Source organism: Tasmannia lanceolata, unplaced genomic scaffold, assembly GCF_043159265.1.
Source record: "Tasmannia lanceolata isolate RefF3 unplaced genomic scaffold, GAP_Taslan_0.1 ptg000012l, whole genome shotgun sequence".
NCBI lineage: Eukaryota > Viridiplantae > Streptophyta > Magnoliopsida > Canellales > Winteraceae > Tasmannia > Tasmannia lanceolata.
The window spans coordinates 26,153,519-26,176,218 of record NW_027518689.1 but is presented as its reverse complement, the minus strand read 5'-3'; the positions used below and the strand labels follow the sequence as shown (position 1 = coordinate 26,176,218).

The following is a 22,700-nucleotide window of genomic DNA, read 5'->3' as shown; positions in this document are numbered from 1 at the left end:
CCCTGCTCATGAGTGGTGTATGGAGGTTCTACGTACAATCCCTCTTGATGGTATGTTTAGCCAAACTGCCCTAGGAATCTAGAAAAATTGCTAGAGTTCTGATAAACCACACAAAACCAATAGGTCTTCACAAAATATGACAAAAAGAGATTAAACAAGAATAGATTTGATCAAAAACATGATCAAAGTAGGGTAAACCATAATTCTCATAATTCGAAAAAATTACTAATTTTTGAGTGCCAGATTCCATAAATAATATTATTAATATTTGTTTCAGTAGATCGCAATCAGCCAGCAGCACCTGAATCAAGTAAAAAACATTCTGTTTAAAAGGAAAAAAAAAAAAAAAACTCCCATTGTCACAACTATAGATAGAAGTAGCTACAGCGAGCGAACAAAAAAGACCAGCCTACCATTCTGACTTCTCTACTTAGGTTTCACCCATCATTTCTTTTAAATAATGAAAATTGCAAGTAAATGCGGCATATCACAGAAATCACCAATACTGTGAACACTTTCAAAATCAATCAAACACCAGATTCTCTTAAACAGAATTTTTCTTTTCTTCGTAATGACGAAAAACAAAGGCCCAGATAGTGAAAAAGTAGATAGATTTTGAATGTTACCATTTCAATCACTTTGTTTTTTATTTTCAGGCTGTGAAAAAAAATGTTTGGCATTGTGAGCCCAGATAGTGAAAAAGTAGATAGATTTTGAATGTTACCATTTCAATCACTTTGTATTTGATTGTCAGGCTGTGCAAAAAAATGTTTGGCATTGCGAGCCACTTCCGCTTCCAGTATGGCTTCTAGCACGATGTCTGATCCTTTTGCATCACCTGCCAGCATAACCACCAGATAATTTCTTCAAAGATAACGGAAATGTGAGACAACCATGGAACATTCCCATGGTTTTTTTTATGATTGCACCTGCCAGCATAACCATGTATGATCTATGATTGCACATGCGTTCATCCAGAAGTAAAACTAAGAAAATGCTTGACAAATGGTTGTGCATGAACACTATTGAATGCATGACAGGCCACAGGCATAGCATATACTTTGTATAGTTTGAGGGTCTTAAGAGGGAAATATAAACAAAAACAATGTGGGCCAAAAAAGGGTATGAATGGTAATAACTCCTACGAGAAAGACGGGGACTGCTGATGCAAAGCAAGATAAACCACAGAAACATGTTGCATATAAAAATTTAAGGTATTCCCTGAAAGGTGAAACTGATGATATTGCCTTTTGAATGAGTTTTCCAAATTAGATGAGAAAATTACAGAAGGTAGAGTGTGATTACTATTTCCCACAACATTTTTATTGAAAGTGATATTTGATATGTACAAACTCAAAGGTTTACATGACCACAAATATCAATGTAGCACAAATCCACTGCTCCTGATGAGTTTACGGTTAACATATGGACAACTCAAGCGCATTCAGATTTCTAGCCTTTCCAAAAGTGACCAAACTAATTCCAATGTAAAATCAAAATGCCCCTGATTTCTAGTTTTTTTTTAATGGAAGCAATAAATTATTCTGCGGCCTGAAGTCACCAAAGGGTTATCAAATATAATATATTATTTCTTTTCGTTCCATAGTTATGTATCATGTATGAGACATCGGATATTGCAAGAGAGGAAACATTTTTTACATTATTTAAATACAATCAAATTGAGTAAAATGCACTATTAATTTTCAAAAAATCCACATGTCAATCTAGAAAAAAATGCCCCTGATTTTCTAGTTGGAACAGAAAAAAAAAAAAAAAAAAAACTTGATTTCCATAGCCCGATGAATAAGTCGGGACTGTTTTCTTCATAGCAGAAATATAGAAAACATCACAAGCAGACTCACATATACCAATGATCACAAGAGCATCAGAAATTGGTGAAAACACTTGGCTTGTGACATTCACTGCACTCAAAAAAGAACTACAGAAAAAATAATAAAAGAGGAACGTCTAAAGCCTACCTACATCTAATATAATGCATGAGCCCTAACCTGAATTAACATAAAACTTAGCCATGATGCCTCTTTCTTAGAAGTAACCTAGTGTCAGGCAGCCTACTAGATTGACTGTTAAATACAAGGTCACTGTTTTCTGGCACGAATCTATCAGCTCTACCTTAGATTGCATTTACAGTTGCAAGGGTAAAAAAATATTCCAAATTCTATCTTCAAGGACATAAAAGCATGGATTGTGAAATGACTGAACCTGAATCAGACAGAACTAGTTTAGGCTACTGAATTTTTAAACGAAGCTAAAATAAATTTTTATCTTACAGAAATGTTCCAAGCCCACAACATATTATGGCTTTATATAAAGCCTATGCACACTAGTCCCAGTTTATTTTTGGAAACTCGCCATAATTCTCTTCATTTGTCAAGCTCAGATAATACTAGGATCTGTTCATGATTTACCAAAAACAGTTAAAAAGGAACATGATCAAATGCGTTTTTTACTCTAGGAAAAAAAAATAGTAACACAATGAGGTGGAAATAAAAGTGGTAAAAAGTACTAAGGTTATTACTTTTGCGATTTGCTATTAACCCAGTGCTTTCAGCAGAGACAGGAAGAACTGTAAAAGGACCAGCATCGTCATTGAGCATCTCCATATCCCCACTATTCTTTAAAGAGACAGTTTTTACAGCTGGTGATTCAGCTATCCTCCCATATGCTGTTGCCTGGATGTGCAAACTAGCCAAACCTATGGGAGTTGCACCATTATCCTTGCAAAGGAAACATGAAGAAAATAAGATGGATTTAAAATGCAGAGAAATTCCTATAAAAATAAATGCACCACATAATATGAGAGGTCAAGTAAAACCTTGGAAATGGTTTCTTTTGTGCTCTGCTCTTTGTCAAGCTTTTCAGTGGTATCAGTCCCTGGTACTCAAGGAAAACCTAGTTACATTCATGGATTTAAATTTCGGTTTAGGTTTCGGACAATAGCCGAAACCGAAAATTCAGTAAAAATACAAAGCAAATTTCATTATTGTACCGAAATTTCGGTATTTTAGGCCGAAATTTTGTAAACAAACATAAAAAAATCATATTTTTTCAAAATTTCGGTTTCAGTCCCAATCGAAATCTGAAATTTCGGCACAAATTTAAAACCATGGTTACATTAGAAATTCACAAAATAACTACAAGTCTACAACAAAGATAGTAGGAAGGAAACACAAATATTTAAAAATGAAATCCAAGGATAGATAGTTCATCCATGCAGGAACTCATAAATGTTGAGATTGATCATACCATTACTAGAAGGTACAGGCTCTGTACCATCCATTAGCCTCCGTGTCATTGGACCAGGGTTCATGATTGATATGCTTCGGATTTCATAACGAATTGCTTCTAATTGGGCCAATGTGTCCTGGAGTTCTTTGTGCACCTAGAAGGTAAAAAAGAGCATGGTTTAGGTTGTGTATGCTTCCAAGGGATGATTGCTCTTTAAATAAATACCATATGCCCAAGCAATACTATTATTTTGTGGCCTTGAGTTAAATACAATGTGATCACCAAAGGGTTAACAAATAAAATATATTATTTATTTTTGCTCCATAGTTATGTGTCATGTATGAGACATCGGATATTGCAAGAGAGGCAACAATTTTTACATTATAGTAAATACAATCAATTTGAATATAATGAACAATTAATTTTCAAAAAATCCATGTGTCAATCTAGAAAAAAATACAATATTGTTGATGAATAAGTAAATCCTACATTCCATTTCAAAAAAAAAAAAAGTCCTACATTTACCAATACTCCGCCAACCTTCAAAAAAGGAATGCATATGATCATGGCTGATGATTATTTGTAAAAGGATGTGAATAAATTTCAGGAAATTATTTATAAAAAGATGTGAATAATTTTCAGGTCCCTTTGAATAAGCAATTAATGCTACAAACTTAGAAATATGCTGGGAAAATCTATTGTTGCAGTGCAAATGAAACAAGTCAAAAGCTGCAAAACAAAACAAAACAAAACCGATTCTAACATTAAATTATCAAATAAATTGCAAGGTTAAAAGAATAGGAAAAATAATGTTCCCCCTCTGCATGATAATTATTATCATAATTTTTATACCAAAACATTTTCTTGACAAGTAAACTCGAGAAGTATCAAATGATTGAAACAAGTATGAGGCAAGAAGAAGAACAACAAACATAATGTTTATGCAATTTGTAGTTCAAGTTAGTATATTTATTATTGTTCACTATTTAATGAAGATTTGTTTATAACAAGTGGTCATTTTGTACATATTATCTCCTATCAATGGATCTTTAGGTGGATCCATTTTCTAACACAAATAGAAGAATGAAATTTGTACCATCAAGCTTTTATTAACCCAGAATTTATCTATAACCCAGGCGAGAACTTAAAATTTTGTTGATGAAAAAGATAATAATAACATAAGGACACCATGCCTAGCCTTAAACCCCAATAAAAAAGAGTAAAGAACAGAACCTCTACTATTTGATACTGAGGTTGGGGACACCCAGCAAATCACATCTCACAGCTCTCCTACTCGCTCTAGGAAGCTCTTCCCAATCCCGGAAACAGTCATTGGATTTGGATTCACAAGCATAGCTGGCTTATGAATCTGCCGCACAGTTGCCCTCTCTGAATTGATGAGAAATCATAGTATTTAAATCAGAAAAAAGAAATTTGATCGTATTCCAGCAATATAACATGGACCCAGGCAAATTACCACTACCTTGGATGAAATTGATTAGAACATGTCAACCCAAGTCTCTCTCTTACCTACGATGTTGCAATATCTTAACACATCAAGGAGACTGCTAGTTTCCAGCTAGCATATTTGACCATGTGTGCTATAATAATGAGAAAAGCTGTAACATGCAGCCCCACCAAGGGTCGGGAAAATTAATAAATTTTAATTCAATCTTGGCCATAGATCCTTTGATCAAAGATCAATGGTCTAGATTGTGATTTGTAGCCTTTCAGACCGTTGGATCGATTACCGGATCCCTCTGAACTCCCCTGAACTCCACTTGAATGGATGACATATCACGTCATTTGATTGTCGATCTCCCCTGAACTTCAAGAGATCAAGAAATTTCGGGAAATCGATGGCTCATAGTGTATTCCCGTCATTTTATTTATAGCTTGAATTCAGGGCATCAAATCTTGTCCGTTTGACTTGATTTTGTGCTTATTGGATGGGTTTTTCGATTATCTATCCAACGGTCCCAAGATTACGCGATTTGGCGAAGTTATAAGCCTTTTCCGTTAAGGTGGGCCCTTATGACGGGATTTGTCCTATTACGCCACTTATTAATTTAAAAACTCTTAAAAGCTTTAGTTAGCTTCTAAATTTGTAAATACAACCTTTATAGTGTTATAATCAAGTTGGACTCTTGCTATTAGTGAGTGACTTAGATTAGGAAACCTATTATATGTTAGAAATAAACAAGGAAACACATAGAAAAAGGAAAAAAAAATATATTGCGTGAACTCTCAATTCACGCCCGCTTGCGCACGCCCAAAACTGTGGAAAAAATGAGGGGAAAAGAGGAGAACAATGAAAGATGGGTTAGATAAAAAATATTAGAAATAAGAAAGAGATTTTACAAAGTAATACATTGACACCATTGGTATATAAATTTTACAGGGCACCTTTCTGCGTGATTCGTAGAGACACCTACTAGCATTGCCCTTACACTCAAAAATCAAGGCAAGTGATAGTTGGCTCATTCTATAAAAGCATTTTGGTGGGTTGATATTATAATTCAGTAGCATGCATGCTTTCATTGTACATGTTTAGTTTCCAAAAATGAATTTTGAGACCGATGTGTGTTGATTCTTGGTCATATGTATATATCTGTCTTCCAATATTACTTCGTAACACTAAGGCCTTTATACAGTAAACTTTTCGCATGCGACGGTATGTGAGACAAAATAATTAAATATAACACTGTATATACATATGATGAGTTTTCTTTGAGATAGTCATGAGATGAGATCTTTGGATTCACAATTCTTTTGCCATATTGTCTTTCATCCATATGATGTTCGCTTTATTAGTTATATCATTTGCCATGCTCTGGATGATATCCTTTCTTCTCTTATTTTTATGTCTTTCGAATATCGTACATGTTTCTCTTAGCGATTCTCATATCCATGTCCATACTTGATTTCTTGTATGTCTGCGTATGGACCTAATTATAATACAATCTCATTAAACTGCTAATTATTTTATGAGTCTTCTATAGGATCTTGTTTAGTTTTCTGACTCTGTTGCCTCTTCCAGGTAACATAGAAGACGAAGAAGACGGTGCTGTTGTAAATGAACAACTTTGAACCACAGTAGGACGGGGAGTGAGCAACAGGTTTTGAAAACGATAATGGCAACTTGATAATCAAATCAATCGGAAGGGCGGGTGGAGGAGTCACTATAGTCAAATATTGAAACCGTTCTTTCTAACAAGAATCAGCTTAGATATAGAAAATAGCGAAAAATAAAACTGCTCTTGGTCTACCCGCTGTGATTGAATCACAAACCGCAGTTGTGCTAGAATCAGATCTGGGTGGAAGGTTTTCATTTAACATTAGAGCCGCTATTGAAGGAATTGCTGGGGAAGGCGTCATCCCTCGAGTTGAAATCTTAGTTTGAGTTATTTAGTCCAGTTAGACATTTAGTTATGGATTTAGATATTTTATCTGGTTGAACAGATGTAATAGACCCTTTAAAAATTTATGGAATAAGATTGCCCATGTTAGTTCTGTTATTTGAATGCCTCTCATGTATTATGATAAAAAAAATTCCTTGTATTTTCTTTTCTTTTTCGCGTAGCGACCTGATGTGGAAATTTGGGTTGTTACAAAAGCAAATGTCGAAAATCGAGATATCTCTAATCTCCCCAAAACAGGATCAAACTTGATGTGCAACTAACAACAATATGAGATGCAAGAAACACAAACACAAAAAGAAGAATCACAATTTGTGTGTTTCGGCAATATGCCTACGTCTACAGGAGGAGTATTAATATTTCGATATTAGGGTTACACACTCCCTTTTCTACCATTTTCCTCATCCAAGGAAACCCAAACTTGTGCTCTCATAAACATGATATGCGGCTTATATATTGATGCCAATACATCAAGAATTGACAAAATACCCTTATATATTGACCAACTGTTGTGTTGTGCATATTAGTCCTCCTGGATGATGAATCAATACTAGAATGCAAGGCATTTGCAGAATAAAAAGATTAAGTTAGCCTTGCTATGTCTAATAATGCCTCCTCCAGACTGCTCTGAATTGCCTTTAGAGGCACCATCCACATTCAAATTGAAAAAGTCCTAGTCGGCATGCTCCAATACAAGATGATAGCTTTTTTATATTGAATCTTGAAAGATTCTAATACAATTTGTGATAAACCCAGATTTACAATATACATGCAATCTTCAGATGGTTTAAATTCCTTAGAAGTAGAACCACCCTAATAACAAAACCAAATAATGATTTGTTGTGCATAAATATCCCAAACCAAAATAGTAAACTGCTCTCTAGTCTCTAGTGTTTGATGGTGAATCATATGAATATCTAAAGCATTAGAGAAATAACACCAAATGGTTTGAGGCTTTGAGCAAGTCTGCAATCCACAAAGGGGTGATTCATGTCATCTGTATTGATTTCACAACAGTTACACTTGGAAGTGTTACACTTGAAAGCAAGCGTAATTTGTTTCTCTTAAATTCCCTCAGCTACATGAATCGCCTTATTGAAAAATTTCCAAGCAAAAAAGCTAATTTTAGGAAGAAGATCCTCCCAAATAAAATTTGCCTGATCTTTGTTGCTACCATGTTGTCTAACAAAATTCCAAGTTGTTTTAATAGAAAATTTTCTAGAGTTCGTGAGGCATAAAATGAGCTTGTCATCACATTGAAGGATCTAGTGTTAAAGGCTCTTTGATACCTTCAACAATATAAGTAGGAAAGAGACTTTCTACTTCAGATAGATTCCATTCACCGTTGGCATTTAACATATCTACGAAGATTAGAAATCCTACCATTTCTAATATCCGTAGATATTAGAAAGTGCACCATTTCAGCATGGTTCTTGATATTGATAAATGGATCCCCCAAAGGTTCCTTCAAGTCTTCAAGAGGCCTAAGGAAAAGACCCTGAGCAGACTGGTAGAAAAGGGGTGTAGCTTGGGATTAAATGAAATTCTCAAAGTGGGAGAGAAGCAATTCGAGGTCTCCCACCGTCAATTTGCAGATGGCACCTTGGTCTTTAGCACTCCTGAAGTAGAAAAAGTCCTTAATTTGAAGGCGATTCTTACATGTTACTGATGATTAAAGGGCAGAGATCAAATTTCCGCAAGTCCAAACTAGTTGGGATTCATCTGGCGGCTGAGGCAGTAGAGGAGGGTTAGCAGGTATCCTGGGTTGTGAGGTGGATAAATTCCCATCAACATATCTAGGGCTTACGCTATGCGTGGGAAGACCGAAGAGGAAGGAATGTGACCCAACTGTTGAGAGGGTGGAAAAGAGATAGGACACTTGGAAGAGAAACATGGTTTCTCGAGGGAGAGTCACCCTTATAAAGGCAGTTCTAGCCAACACTCCCCCTATCAGTTATCAATATTCAAATGCCCAACAAGCATTATCAACAGGATAGAGCAAATAGTTTTTATGTGGAGGCTCGGATGAAAAGTGGAAATTCCATCTGGTTCCTATGGTAGTGGATAAGGAGGTGATTGTGACAGAGTGCTTTGAGTGGGTGGAAGGAAGGGTATCTTAGAGATTAAATTTTAGAAGGATTTTTTTTAAAGGGAGATGGAACAGGTAACGAGATTACTGGAAATATCGGATTCAGGTTATATTAAGAAGACGTGTAGGGACAAAAGGGTTTGGACTTGGTGCTCTTCCGGGACCTTCTCAGTCAAGTCTTTCTATCGTCACATGGCCCCTGATTCTAAACTTTCGCCGTTTGCCAAAGTATGGGCCATTCAGGCTCCCCCCAGAGTTTGCACGTTTGGATAGACTGACTGCTTAGACAAGATCTTGACAATGGATCATTGGTCACAAAAGCTGATCATTGGCCACTCTGCTTTATGTGTGGAGTTAGGCGAAACAGTGGAACATATGTTTTTACATTGTAGGATGGCAAGAGAAGTGTGGGGTAAGCTAATGAACAAATTTGGCATCATGTGCGTATTTTCACATAAGCTGATCAACCTATTAGAGGGTTGGTCTCATGTTGCTTGGCGAGCTAAAGGTAAAACGTTATGGAATATGGTGTTACTAACCACATTATGGGAGCTATGGAAAGAAATAAATGCCCAAGTCTTCAAGGGCTTGGTTAAGTCTCCACTTTTCGTCTACATGAAGGTCGTAGCGTTGACCATTGCATGGATGAAATGCCCACCAAGTGTTAGGTTTGTTTCAGTCCATGATTTGTGACTGGACTAGAGAGAGGTATGAAATAGTACAGAGGAGGTGAGGACCTCTTTCCCAGGTGGGAGCCGCCGGAAGCAGGAAAAGTAAGTTTATTTTGATGGCCCTAGCATTGGGAACCCAGGTCTTGCGGGAATAAGAGGGGTTCTGAGAGATGACCAGGGAGGGACTAAAGGGCCTTCTCTGATCTAATTGTAGTGGATTCCAATGAAGCAGAGGTGAGAGCGGCCATCAAGGTTTGAAGCTAATGGAGGCAGATATCTTGGATGGTCTAATAGTAGAGGGACACTCCCTAAATGTGATTAGGTGGCTAAGGGGTAGTCTCCCTTATTATTGGAGATTCGGGAAGTGGTTCGACAAAATCCAGGATCGTGTGGAAGGGCTTTCCCACCATTTACAAGCACGAAAAAAGATCGACAAATGGGGAGGCTGACAGCTTAGCTAAGGCCGGGGTTGACAGGGCCAGCCTAGAGCTCTTCAACTTCTCCACCACATTATTGGCGGATCTTCTTATATGCTTGAATATGATTGATGACCCTTCCACCTTATCTTGGATCTCATCAAAAAGGTGAGCAAATCTCCATGGGGGGGACGATAGAGCCTCTAAGCACCAAATAACATTAAGAGAGTCTCCCTCCACCAACACCATGCCCAAAAGATCAACATCCGAGCATTTTAATCCTTGGTGAAAGGCGTGAACCTCCGCATCGCTGGCATCTAATATGCCAATAGGCCCAAAAAAGGCCCAAATGACATCTCCCCTTGAATATCTTAGGACACCACCTATTCCAGCCGAGCCTGGGTTACCCAAGCAAGAACCAACAAAATTTAGCTTTAGCATCCTAGAAGGAGGGGGCTCCCATTCTTTTATAGCTTGGGAAGACCTTTCCCTTTTCCTTTTTCTATTAATGAAATTCTTCATCATTCAAATAAAAAAGAAATCACACAATTTAGATTATTAGTTGCTTCATTAAGAGGCCCTCTTCCATACTTGATGTCGTACCGGACGTTAAATTTACCTTTTAGAATTTCCCCAACAGAAGTTAGCAAAAATACTCTCCATTCTCCTAATGAACAACTTTATGGGGACTGAAAACTGATAGTATATACATCAACATACTAGATAGCACGCGATTATGGAGAATGTTTTCAAGATGAGGTCAAACACCTCTAATCTTGAAAAATCAAAACTAATAAAAGGCATCAGATGTTCTCCATCAGGTACCTTTTCATCAACGATCATAGTTGAAGTTACATTGGAAACTAATCCTAGTTTTTTTTTTTTTTTGAAATGGCGCAACTATTTTTTGGAAAGCGAACCTAGTTTCACTACTTCATTCATATCCATTTTATCTTCTATACTCTTCTCTATCACTGTCGTAGGTATGAGCACCTTCGGTTTGAACGAGTTCATCTTCAACTTCGTGTTAACTTGTGTCGATGTATCCCGAAGTAACCGGAGCTCATGACCACTTCATGCCCAGGGTTTTCGCCTCTACAATTCCTCTCGTATTGATCTCGAGATGTCCCAGCGCAATTGGCAACCCTTGATTAAATAGGATTGAAAACGCATTAAGGTGTTCTTATATTTTTTTTTCATATCTTGATGGCGTTTCTACCTTTGTTGTCACATCAATTCCCTAATTTTTTCCATCTTGTCTTCAATTGATTCATTGCTCGATACAGGCTCGGATAACAGAGACATCTTGGGATGGCTCTGATTCCAAATAATGTGGGACGGATTCTACAATGGAATCTCTGAATACCAATTAATGATATAAGGACCATATCCTCAAGTCTCACATAATCGAAAACTCATTTAACAGTCGTATTTTGTGTGATCAAAACAAAATTACAACAATATTTTCAAGACATCAAACTAAAGTACAACTGCTGAATTTTGTGGATTCAAGATTGGCGATGCCTTCCAAACATAAAACTCCAATACCTAATTGGGCTTCTTGAAAATAAACTGCATGAATAAAAAAAACAATATAGAATAACATGCCATTAATCATGTTGTTAACTAACTATCTTCGCTGAAACTACAGTAAAAAAATATGGATTCCGGAGGTTGATTATAGCCAAAAAATAATCTTCAGGTGCCTGTAACAGTCAGAAGCAGAAACCTCATCTCTAGAAGCTTCTTCCTCCAATCGCTACGTACAACCTACAACAAGAAAGTGCACACAGGAAAACCTTGACCCTTCGTTTTTTTGTTCCATTCAAAACTGCTCAAAATGAACTTTACATACATGTTTATAAGCATTCATATGTAACCTTAATCCCAATAAACGGGACGCGTGAACAGTATGAGTGAACAATGAGCATGAACAGTGAGGAATAGTGAAGTGGGCCCCATCTTTATAACTTAAAGATGACTTAACATGACTTAAGAATTAACAATGAGCCCTACCACTTAAACTGAATTTAATTAACCTATGACTAAATGAAATAAACAGTGGACCCTATCACTTAGCCTCAACAACTTAAATAAAACCCAATGGAAAAAAAAGAGTGGGCATCAATTTTGTGGGGAAGTAACTCCTCTTCTCCAGCACTTGTGTTAATACTTCCACCCCTATTGCTCGCATGCTTTTCACACCCTTACGAACAGCCCTTCCTTCTCCTTCTGTGTATCTTTTGATTTCCTTTGGATGCTCTAGAAGTTGCAGATGTAGGTCTTCACTTTTTCTATGTGTACAAGAGGACATACTACACTACGCCGTTAAAATTTGTCTTTCTACCAATTCACCAATGTCCATTTGAGTAGGTCATTCACTAGTGCCTTTTTTACTATTTTCAACACACCCACATATCACTCCGCCATAAGTGGACTATTTTCAAGAAATCCAAGGGTATTGGTATCATCATTTTACATTCCACCAACACAAAATACTCATCGTCACCTTGGATGCACTTTTTGGAACTACTCCTGGCCATTCAGTCCAACACTATGTCCGCACCTTACCAACAACAATGGATGTTTCTGCGGTTTCATGCCAAATTCTACGATATATCATCATAGAGAATTGTTCTCTTTATCCTTTGATCATATTAGTGTGATCGGTGTTGCATGGATTCTTTGCCCCCTATGCCGAATCCGCGTTGAACATCTCCACACGCGAATCAGACATGGATTCAAGTGGGATACACTCGGATTCTTTTCGTAGCCGTGTCCCGTACGAATCTGACTCATCATTGTCTCTTTTAAAATGTGAATCCTGAATATTTTCCCTCTAAACGTGTTTCATTCTTAATTTTTTTACATGAAAGCACAACCCGTACTATCTTAATAAAAACTCTAGCGCCTCGACCCTAGAACATCGAGCCCCCTTCCTTCCTTCTTCAACTCTCTTGATAAAAACTCTAGGGCTAAACCCTTCATCCTCAAATTTTTCATATATATATATATATATATATAGAGAGAGAGAGAGAGGAAAAGGATTGTACGCTCGAGCGTACCAAGCTTATGGTACGCTCGAGTGCCCAATCACATGTGGGCCCACTTTGTTAGGATGATCCAAAGCATTCATTTGAAAGGCCCTTACATAGATGGGGTGTGTACCAGAAATCAGCTCCATAGGATCATCTTAACCCATCCATTTGTGGAGGGCAAAATGGACAGACCACAAATCTGCCCATTTTTGCCCTCCACTTTTGGAGGGGTTAGGATGATTCAAAGGAGCTGATTTTTTGTACACACCCTAACTATGATAGGGCCTTGCAAATGAACGCTTTGGATCACCAAAAAAAATGTGGGACCCATGTGATTGGGGCACTCGAGCGTACCATAAGCTTGGTACGCTCGAGCGTACAATCCTTTTCCTCATATATATATATATATATATATATATATATATATATATATATATATAGGTTGCTCAAAATATATATTTTAAATTTTAATTTTAAATTTTTAAAATTTTATTTTATATAAAAATTACCGAATCCACAAATCCTAACTTTTTGGGGTTTGCCGAACCTGACACCTCGAATCCTTGACAGATCCTGGCACGCGAATCCGAATCCATGCAACACAGTGTGATTAATGCTTCCGAGAGGAGTAACAAACCAACATGCATGAGCCACTTGTCCCTTCACCGCAATTTAACCCAAGATCAATTATTGTTAGACCCACTAATGGTAACTAACTACCCATGCAACTTATAATCAATTTTCAGCCCCTCCAGCTCAAGATGGTCATCTAAGAGATAAGGTCCTGCTGTAAGAAAGTAGATCCTAGAGGAATACAAAAAACTGAGCAAGTTGAAAGAAAAAACAAGGGTGTCAATAGGTCAGACTTATCGACAAATCTAAGGAATGAAGAGTTCAAGTCACCCTTATGACTTGTCTCTTCCCCTTCATATAAATCTTTATTAAACTAAATTACAAGAAAGCCGTTATGTAGAGTACATAAAATGAAGGGTATAAAAAGACTTCTCCTAAAAACATATACACTTGTACTTAGTATACATGAGTAAATACAAAGTCCTCATGTACGACTTATATATGACATCTAATGGTGTATATAAGTCATTTATTTTCTACACTCCCTCCAATTGATGCACTGGGTCAAGAGGCAATAATTTCAAATCAGAAAATTATGTTGAGATATTGATATGGCCTCTAGGGAATCATCTTCTACATCGTTGGTTAAATCATAGGGCCATCAATCCGGAGTAGTAGGACAATTAGGCAAGTCTTTTTAGAGTTGAGTATGACTTTTTTTTTGGGTAGGTAAGCTGGGATCGAACTTGCGACCTCAAGGTTGAGAATCAAAGCCTCAACTGTTGAGCTACTGGCCCAGCCACAGAACAGGTTGGTTAGCTGAGCAATGGTAGCCCACCAGTATGCAAAATCCAAATGCCACTCACACGTCAAGTGTTGAGTATGACTTATCATAGTACGTACAAGGGAGTAAGGTATTCATTTTATTTTTTTTGAATGGTAAATAGTATTAATATAAACGAAAGGTGAGCGAGAAGTTCAGAACAGTAATAACAAGCAAGCCAATAATAGAAGGGAAAGAAAATATTCAGGGAGGAAGATAATCAAACTGCTCCAGTCTATCCTTGAAAACTCCATCTCTAGCTAGCTTATCCGCTATGCCATTCACCGACCTATTCACATGATATGCGTTTATATGAGCTCCTCCGATCCTATCTTGAATTTCGTCAAAGAATGCCGCAAATCTCCACAGAATTGAGTGAGTTCCATTACTCCATCTTATCACATTCTTTGAATCTCCTATCTCCAACTTTTCCAAATCAACATTTATGAGAAGCTTGATACCATGGTGGATAGCCAGCATTTCTCTCTCGTTTGCATTCGTGACACCTATCGGGCCCGAGTAGGCCCATAAGACATTACCTTGGTCATCTCTTAACCCCCTCCAATTCCAGATGGACCCGGATTTCCCATGCTAGATCCATCAAAATTAAGTTTCAAAAAGCCTTGAGTGGGTGGCCCCCAAGCTTGATCCATCTCAGGCTCTACCCAATCTCCATTACAAATCACTTTCCATCCATACCATAAATCATAGGCAGACACGAATGCAAAGCTAGGAATGGTTCTCACCCAAGAGATAGTGATTGCTATCAACTTATTGAAGATGAAGAGGGGTCTCTTTGAGAAACCTTTGAAGACCCGAGCATTTCTTTCCTTCCATAAAACCAATAATGTTGCAAGGAAAGATACCTTCCAAAGAATTTTCCCTTTACCTCTCCAAGGAGCCATTTCCCAATTTTCTAGCTTTCATGGGGAGTTATACATTTGTGTATTGATAAGACCCTTCACTATTTCTTGAATCTTGATTTCTAATGTTCCAAAGGGAGGAATGAAGTGTTATGTGCTTTGTAAGGGGAATTTGGACTCGGGGCTTTTGGCTCAAGGGGTTACGGTTTTGGTTTGTTGGAGTGAATAAATTAATTTTATGGATGGGTGAAAGAGAATGAGGGTTTCAACTGGATGAGAAGGAAGAAATTAGGAATAAAGAGTTTCAAGTCAATGGCATGACTTGTTTCTTCTACTTTATAGATATTCATTAAACCAAATTACAAGGGTTATGTGCTTTTGTGAGGGGAATTTGGGCTCAGGTCTTTTGGCTCGAGAGGTTAGGGTTTTGTTTTGTTGGATTGAATAAATTAGGTTTATGGATGGGTGAAAGAGAATGAGGGCTCGAGGGGTTAGGGTTTTGGTTTGTTGGATTGAATAAATTAGGTTTATGGATGGGTGAAAGAGAATGAGGGCTTGAGGGGTTAGGGTTTTGGTTTGTTGGATTGAAGAAATTAGGTTTATGGATGGGTGAAAGAGAATGAGGATTTCGATTGGATGAGAAGGAAGTAATTAGGAATAAAGAGTTTCAAGTCAATGGCATGACTTGTTTCTTCTCCTTTATAGTATTATTAAACCAAATTACAAGAAAGCCATTATTTAGTGTACATAATAAAAATGGCATAAAAGACAATTCCTAACACCTTACATACACTTATACTTATGTAGATATGAGCCAATACAAAGAAGCCTCATGCACAATTTATATATCGTATACACCATCTAATAGTGTATATAAGTCATCTAATTTCCACGGTAGCCCTCGTACTAAGATATTCCCACTCAACCTAAGTATAGTTACCAAGTTCAGAAATGAATTCAGGAAGCAAAACATGAAAAGAAAACAAAAATACAGGAAAATAGAGGAGAAATGAGAAACGGGGAAGTGATAGAAAATTGTACGAGAAATATAGGAAATATATTAAAAATGTTTTGAAAACGATAGAGAAACATCAAGGGAAACGCAAAGGAAATAAGAGGGAAATATGTGAGAGAAATACACTTAATATGTTTTATTTTTATTTTAGTTATTTTTTATCATATTACCATTTTTAAATTTGTATTCCCATAAGTTTTTGTATAATTGTGTGTGCTTTTGTAAATTTGGAATTTGTTAATTTCAAATTTCTACGAGCTTTTACACATAAATACATGCATTTATAATTTTTTTTCATATTTGTATTTAAATACATGCAGGTTGGTTGAAGTGGAAGCATGCTTCAGAAGTTCTGTGCGATCGTAAAATACCTACCAAGTTGAAGGGAAAGTTTTATAAGACAGTTGTGAGGCCAACCATGCTGAACGGCTCAGAATGCTAAGTTGTGGGCCACCAAGAAGCAGCATGTGCATAAGATGAGTGTTGCGGAGATGTGAATGCTTAGGATGGATGTGTGGCCACACAAGGTTAGATCGAATTAAAAATGAAGACAGTCGTAAAAAGGTGGGGGTGGCACCAATTGAGAAGAAGATGAGTGAGCACAGCTTAAGATGGCTTGGGTATATCCAACGTAGGCCTTTGGATGCTCCAGTGAGAAGAAGTGACTCGTGCCAAGTTGATGGGGTAAAAAGAGGTAGGGGCAGACCGAAAACAACTTGGGTAGGAACAGTGAGGAAAGACTTGAGGGCTGGGAATATAACAGAAAACATGACCTTGGATAGGATAGAATAGAATGGAAGAAATTGATCCGTGTAGACGAACCCAACTAGTGTCAGGATTAGACTTGGTCAGTTTGAGCCGGGTAGATCCTTTCACCTTCTTCATGAAAATTTTCTAAAGGATTCATTAGCCGACCCCAACTAGTTTGGGACAAAGGTTGAGTTGAGTTGAGTTGAGTTGTATTTAAATTAGAGACATACATAGATGATTTAAATATGTTCTTTTCATATTATATTTTCAAGTAGAATTTTTAACTTATTTTTATTTCTATTACTACATATACTTTTGTTTTTCTTTTCAATAAGTATTCCACAATTTTTTTGGATTGATTTCTGCAAAACATTTTCCCGTACGTTTCACACATTTCAAATAGTTTCATGTGTGTTTCACATATGCTTTCTACATGTTTTAAATGCATTTGTCATGCACTTCACATATGTTTCTCATGTGTTTCTAAAATATTTTTCCAATTTTTCACGTTTTGTTTCCGTTTCCAAAAATGTTTCCGGGGAAACAAGCCCCCCCTCCCCCCTCCCACCAATTCGTTTGTGGCAACTATGGTTCTGAGGGTGTATTCCTTCTCCGAGGCATGCCTCCCTAAAAAATTCAAGATGCCTAATCATGAACCGTGTTTAAAAACGCGGATGAAGCGCAGAACGCAGCCGAAGAAAATTCTAGTCGACTCGGCACGAAGCAGTCGAGTAATCGGTTGATGTGACTGAGTACTCGGTTGACGCGGTCATAATTCAGGAGAGTCAAATGAGTTTCTATTGACTCACTAGGGAAAAATGCGCAATGTGGATGCGACGCAACGCGGAACGCGGCCAAGGTAAAAGGGAATCAACTCGGGGGAGGTTTAAAACTTAGATCATGAAAATACAAGGTCTAGCAGTGCATTTTTTTTGCAATACATTAACATACATCAGTTGGGTGAATCATAAGTTGATCATGCGCCTATTCCAATCCAACATAGAATAAAAAATATTGCACCAGTTCACATCATTGCTGTCTCAGCACCATATAATTTGTGGGACCAGATATCAATGTTGTTTTAAGATCATTATCAAATTATTCATGATAAGGCCAGCTTAGCCTAATGCTGCTAGCTCCAAACAAGAATTCAAAGACCAATGCTAAAGAAATTCAAGCAATGTCAATTTTTGCTCCCTCAAACTGAAACCTCTCCCTCATTAGATTTAGAAACACCTTTCCAAGCCGCACAAAAGTGAAATTGATGGCTCTCCCTCACTACAACCCATCTACGACTAACAAAAAACATGAATATGGGCACAAAACTGAAAACTCCAGTCATTGATTTTAATGGTTTACAAATACTAGGAAACGAACACCAATCTGTTAACCACAATAGATGATGAGAACAATTAGATTTACCAAGACAAAGAGTTCACTAGGAAACAGATTTTACAAACGTGCATAATTTTTGGGATCTCGACACCCTGACTTTTAACTGTGTCTGGATCATAGTAGCCGGAAACTCCCTGGGCAGGTGGGAAACCCGTTTCCCCTAAAATGCGTTTCGGAAAAGTGGTTTCCCCCAAAAGGTGGGAAACTCATTTCCGAAATGCATGAGGAACTTTTTTTTCATGAGGAACATTTTTTTCCGAAATGCATGAAGAACTTATAAGAAACTTACATAAAACACGTGAGAAACGTACGGAAAACCTGTAGAAAACGTGTGGGAAATATGTGTGAAACTTACAAAAATAATTTTTAAAAAACACAAAAAAAAAAAAATTTTGTGGTATAGATATTAAAAAGGAAAACAACAGCGTATGCTATAATAAAAATTAAAAGTAAGAAATATCCAAATAGAAATTTGAACTTAACAAAATTTAAATCTACAAAACCATATATTTCATTTTTCCTAGTGTTTCACTTGCGTTTTCATTAACATTTCTCTATGATTTTTGAGACACTTCTAATGTGTTTCTTAAGACGTTTCTTGTATGATTTTTTATTGTTTTCCCGTTTCTCGTTTCCCCTCTATTTTTTACTTGTGTTTTCTGTTTTTGTTTCCCATTTTGCGTTACGAATCCATTTCCTACCCTGGCAACTATGGTCTGTATTATATGCAATACAAATCAAAATGCATCCTATTATTTAGATTAATTGTACTCTCCATTGAAGGAGTGCACCCATTTGTCCCCATGGTAATGGGACGCGTTCTTGATTAATATTCCTTTAAATTTACTAAATAGGACCGATTAAACATAAATAGAGCTTATGTTTACATCCATACAACGGTAGCAGAGGCGTCTTTGTTGCAAACCAAGAGAACCCTAATCTCCACATAAACAGAATTAAACATGATATGCATCCAACAACAAGATGGGATGCAAGAAACACAATGGTTATGTGGTTCAACGGTGTGCCTATGTTCATAGGAGAAGAGAGTTTCGCTATGTCGTTATTAGGGTTACAAACTCTATTTTCCACCTTTGCTCTCAGCCAAGAAATACCAAAACTTTATCACCAATAACTCTAACCCTAATATGTGGTTTATAGTACCAAAATACAAGATATCTGCACAACCTCATCTACTAATGCCTCAAAGTAGGATTTTGACATTTTTTATAGAATAAGAACGACAATGATTCCGCAATCATTCCTCACTCAATGACTTTCTCACCTTTTGCCCGTATGAAAAGAAATAAAATCTATTTACTCTTCCCTTATAACATTGGATGTATATGAAACCAAATATCATAATTACGAGTTACAGAAGCACAATTTCATAACGAGGAAAAAAGAATCCAAGGAAGAAATACCTGGCTAGCTTGGGACTGCTGTAAAACACTTTCAAGCTGCCCACGAGCCATCTGAACATACCCTATTGCTCTCCCAGCAAACCTCCCTGCTGTTCGTGCGATGATTGGTAGATCCTTGGGCCCTGAACCATAGAAACAAGAATACCCAATTCCATTTTAAAGGATTTAAAAAATACAAGATTACAAGCTATGTCACTAATATCTCCGTAAACTTTGCCACTCTTATATGAAGTGAATCCTATAGAAAATTCTTCACCTTCTTCATAAAAATTTCTAACGGATTCATTAGCCGACCCCAACTAGTTTGGGACAAAGGCTTAGTTGAGTTGAGCAATTTTATCATGACATTATGATAAAACAAAAATAAAAAACCCGAAATAATCCCGAGAATTTAAAAAGGGAAATGATATCACCACAACCATGGTTTGATATATTCGCTAACTCATCTTGCCTTTTAGTATTTACAGAACTGTCAAATGTTATTACAGTTCCCAAAAAGCTCACATAAACCAATTTAAAAAGAAAAGACAAGATGGGTTTGTGCAATTCTTAAAGCTTGGTTATGTTAATATCATTTCCCATATTTTCATTTGCCGTGATAATATCACGATATTTTTACAATATTTTTATTTTATATTTATCTTAATTTATATATTTTAAAATAATTTTATTTTAATCATTTTTCCTGATATAAACCCAAAAAAAATTAAAAACTTAATATATACCGAGATTTTCCCTTGCCAAGAAATTCCCGAGAACGATATTTGTGAGTTAGATTACAAGTTCCTCTGTGAACAACAAAAAACCTAGAACCCAATAGAACTAACAAGTGTGACACATGAAAAGATCTCAGGCCTATCCACAACATTACTTGGAAAACAGCCACAACCCAAATACCTCTAATAAAAGATAAAAAAAATGAGAACCCCAAAACCCAATTCAACTAAAAAGTCTAAAAATAGAAATATCAAATCCTCTGGAAAAAAAAACTATAAAACACAAATGCATATAAAATAATTTTCAGGGGTATCAACAATACCCAAATACTGCTGAAACAAATCTTCAAAAGTTAGAGTCATAATCTATTGAAATATTAAAAAAAAAAAAAAAAACAAGTTCTAATACACACAACCAGATCAATTGAAAACTACAAGCTAAAAATATGAATAATATATGTAAAAAAACAAAGGCAGAGAACCCAAATAATGTAAAAGCAAAATATGGTTACCGATTAAAGCCGCGGTTGCTCCGAGCATGAGAAAAAGCTCCCCGTACGAAATTCCCAGCATTGCGCGAGGGCCCAAAAAAATCCCCAATGATTTCTTGAGTTAATTAGAAAAAGAGAAAAGTACGGAATGTAGGCTTATGTTTGGAGCAATTACGGTTGCTAGCCCCTTTTAAAACAAGAACAAAAAAGGGCTAACCTTCAAAATAAAAAACGGGCTAATCTTCAAAATCGGGTGGTCAAAAGACCCGATACCCTTCTCACATCGACAAAGTCCTTTTTCATTACTGCCTATTAAATTGGTACGCTTCACGAGGATTCTTTTGGTTCGTTTGAATGGGTATTTGAACCAAAAGAACCTTGCATTTGTTTCTATCTTGGCCGTCGAAAATAACTAGAGACGGATGGATGCTTGACAAGTGTTGGAAAACTTAAACTTTTTAGAACGCTAACGTTATTGAATACTATAGTGAGCAACGTTATCTTTTCTTACTTCTCTTTTAGCTTAGAACGGTAACGTTATTGAATACATCTCTTTTGACTTAGAATCTTTTCCCTTCTCTTTTGGTCATCATTATTAACGTCGGCTTACCCCATTATTTAATGGGGGATTACCCATTAATTACGCCGGCGTACCCATGAATTCCGCCAGCATACACCCTATTTTCATCGGTGTACCCCATTATTTACGCCGGCGTACCTATTATTTCTCTTTTCGCTTATAATCTTTTCCCTTCTCTTTTGGTCCTCATTATTTACGCCGGCTTACCCAATTATTTACGCTTTCCGCCAGCGTACTCCATTATTTCGCCAGCGTACCCATTATTTATCTTTTGCGTTGAATCTTTTCCCTTCTCTTTTGGTCCTCATTATTGCTGCCGGCTTACCCCATTATTTACTCTTTCCGCCGGCGTACCCCATTATTTCCGCCGGTGTAACCATTATTTCTCTTTTGGCTTAGAATCTTTTCCCTTATCTTTTGGTCCTCATTATTTACGCCGGCTTACCCCATTATTTCCACCGGCGTACCCATTGTTTCTCTTTTGGCTTAGAATCTTTTCCCTTCTCTTTTGGTCCTCATTATTTACGTCAGCTTACCCCATTATTTACGCTTTCCGTCGGTGTACCCATTATTTCCGCCGGCGTAACCATTATTTCTCTTTTGGCTTAGAATCTTTTCCCTTCTCTTTTTGGACCTCATTATTTATGCCGGCTTACCCCATTATTTATGTTTTCCGCTGGCATACCCTATTATTTCCGCCGACGTACCCATAGTTCTCTTTTGGCTCAGAATCTTTTCCCTTCACTTTTTATCCTCATTATTTACGCCGGCTTACCCCATTATTTACAATTTTCGCCGGCGTACCCCATTATTTCTCCTAGCGTACTCATTATTTCTCTTTTGGCTTAGAATCTTTTCCCTTCACTTTTGGTCCTCATTATTTACGCCGGCTTTCCTCATTATTTACGCTTTCCGCCGGTGTACCCCATTATTTCCGCCAGCGTACACCCTATTTCTGTTTTGGCTTAGAATCTTTTCCCTTCTCTTTTAGTCCTCATTATTTACGTCGGCTTACCCCCATTATTTATGCTTTCCACCGACGTACCCTTTTATTTCCGCCAGCGTACACCCTATTTCTGCCGGCATAACCTTAATATTCCGGTGGCGTACTCCTAAATCCAACGGCGTTCTCAGCCAAAAGAGACGCGAGAAATAATAAAATATTCAATAACGTTGCCGTTCTAAGCC

At 37.0% G+C, this 22,700-nt stretch overlaps 1 protein-coding gene across 2 annotated transcripts in view; it reads right to left on the bottom strand.

The window, feature by feature from the left end:
• Positions 1–21,107, bottom strand: part of LOC143887760 (uncharacterized) — a 40,928-nt gene extending 19,821 nt beyond the window's left edge. For both annotated transcript variants that reach the window (XM_077391934.1, XM_077391935.1), the window contains exons 1-6: positions 20,954–21,107; positions 19,726–19,847; positions 3,268–3,403; positions 2,837–2,895; positions 2,540–2,738; positions 725–838 (exon numbers count right to left, since the gene is read on the bottom strand). In XM_077391934.1, coding sequence (XP_077248049.1) covers positions 729–838; positions 2,540–2,738; positions 2,837–2,895; positions 3,268–3,403; positions 19,726–19,847; positions 20,954–21,014 — 687 coding nt within the window. In that variant the 5' untranslated portion in view covers positions 21,015–21,107 and the 3' untranslated portion in view covers positions 725–728. The remainder of the gene's footprint in view (positions 1–724; positions 839–2,539; positions 2,739–2,836; positions 2,896–3,267; positions 3,404–19,725; positions 19,848–20,953) is intronic.
• Positions 21,108–22,700: the final 1,593 nt, after the last annotated feature.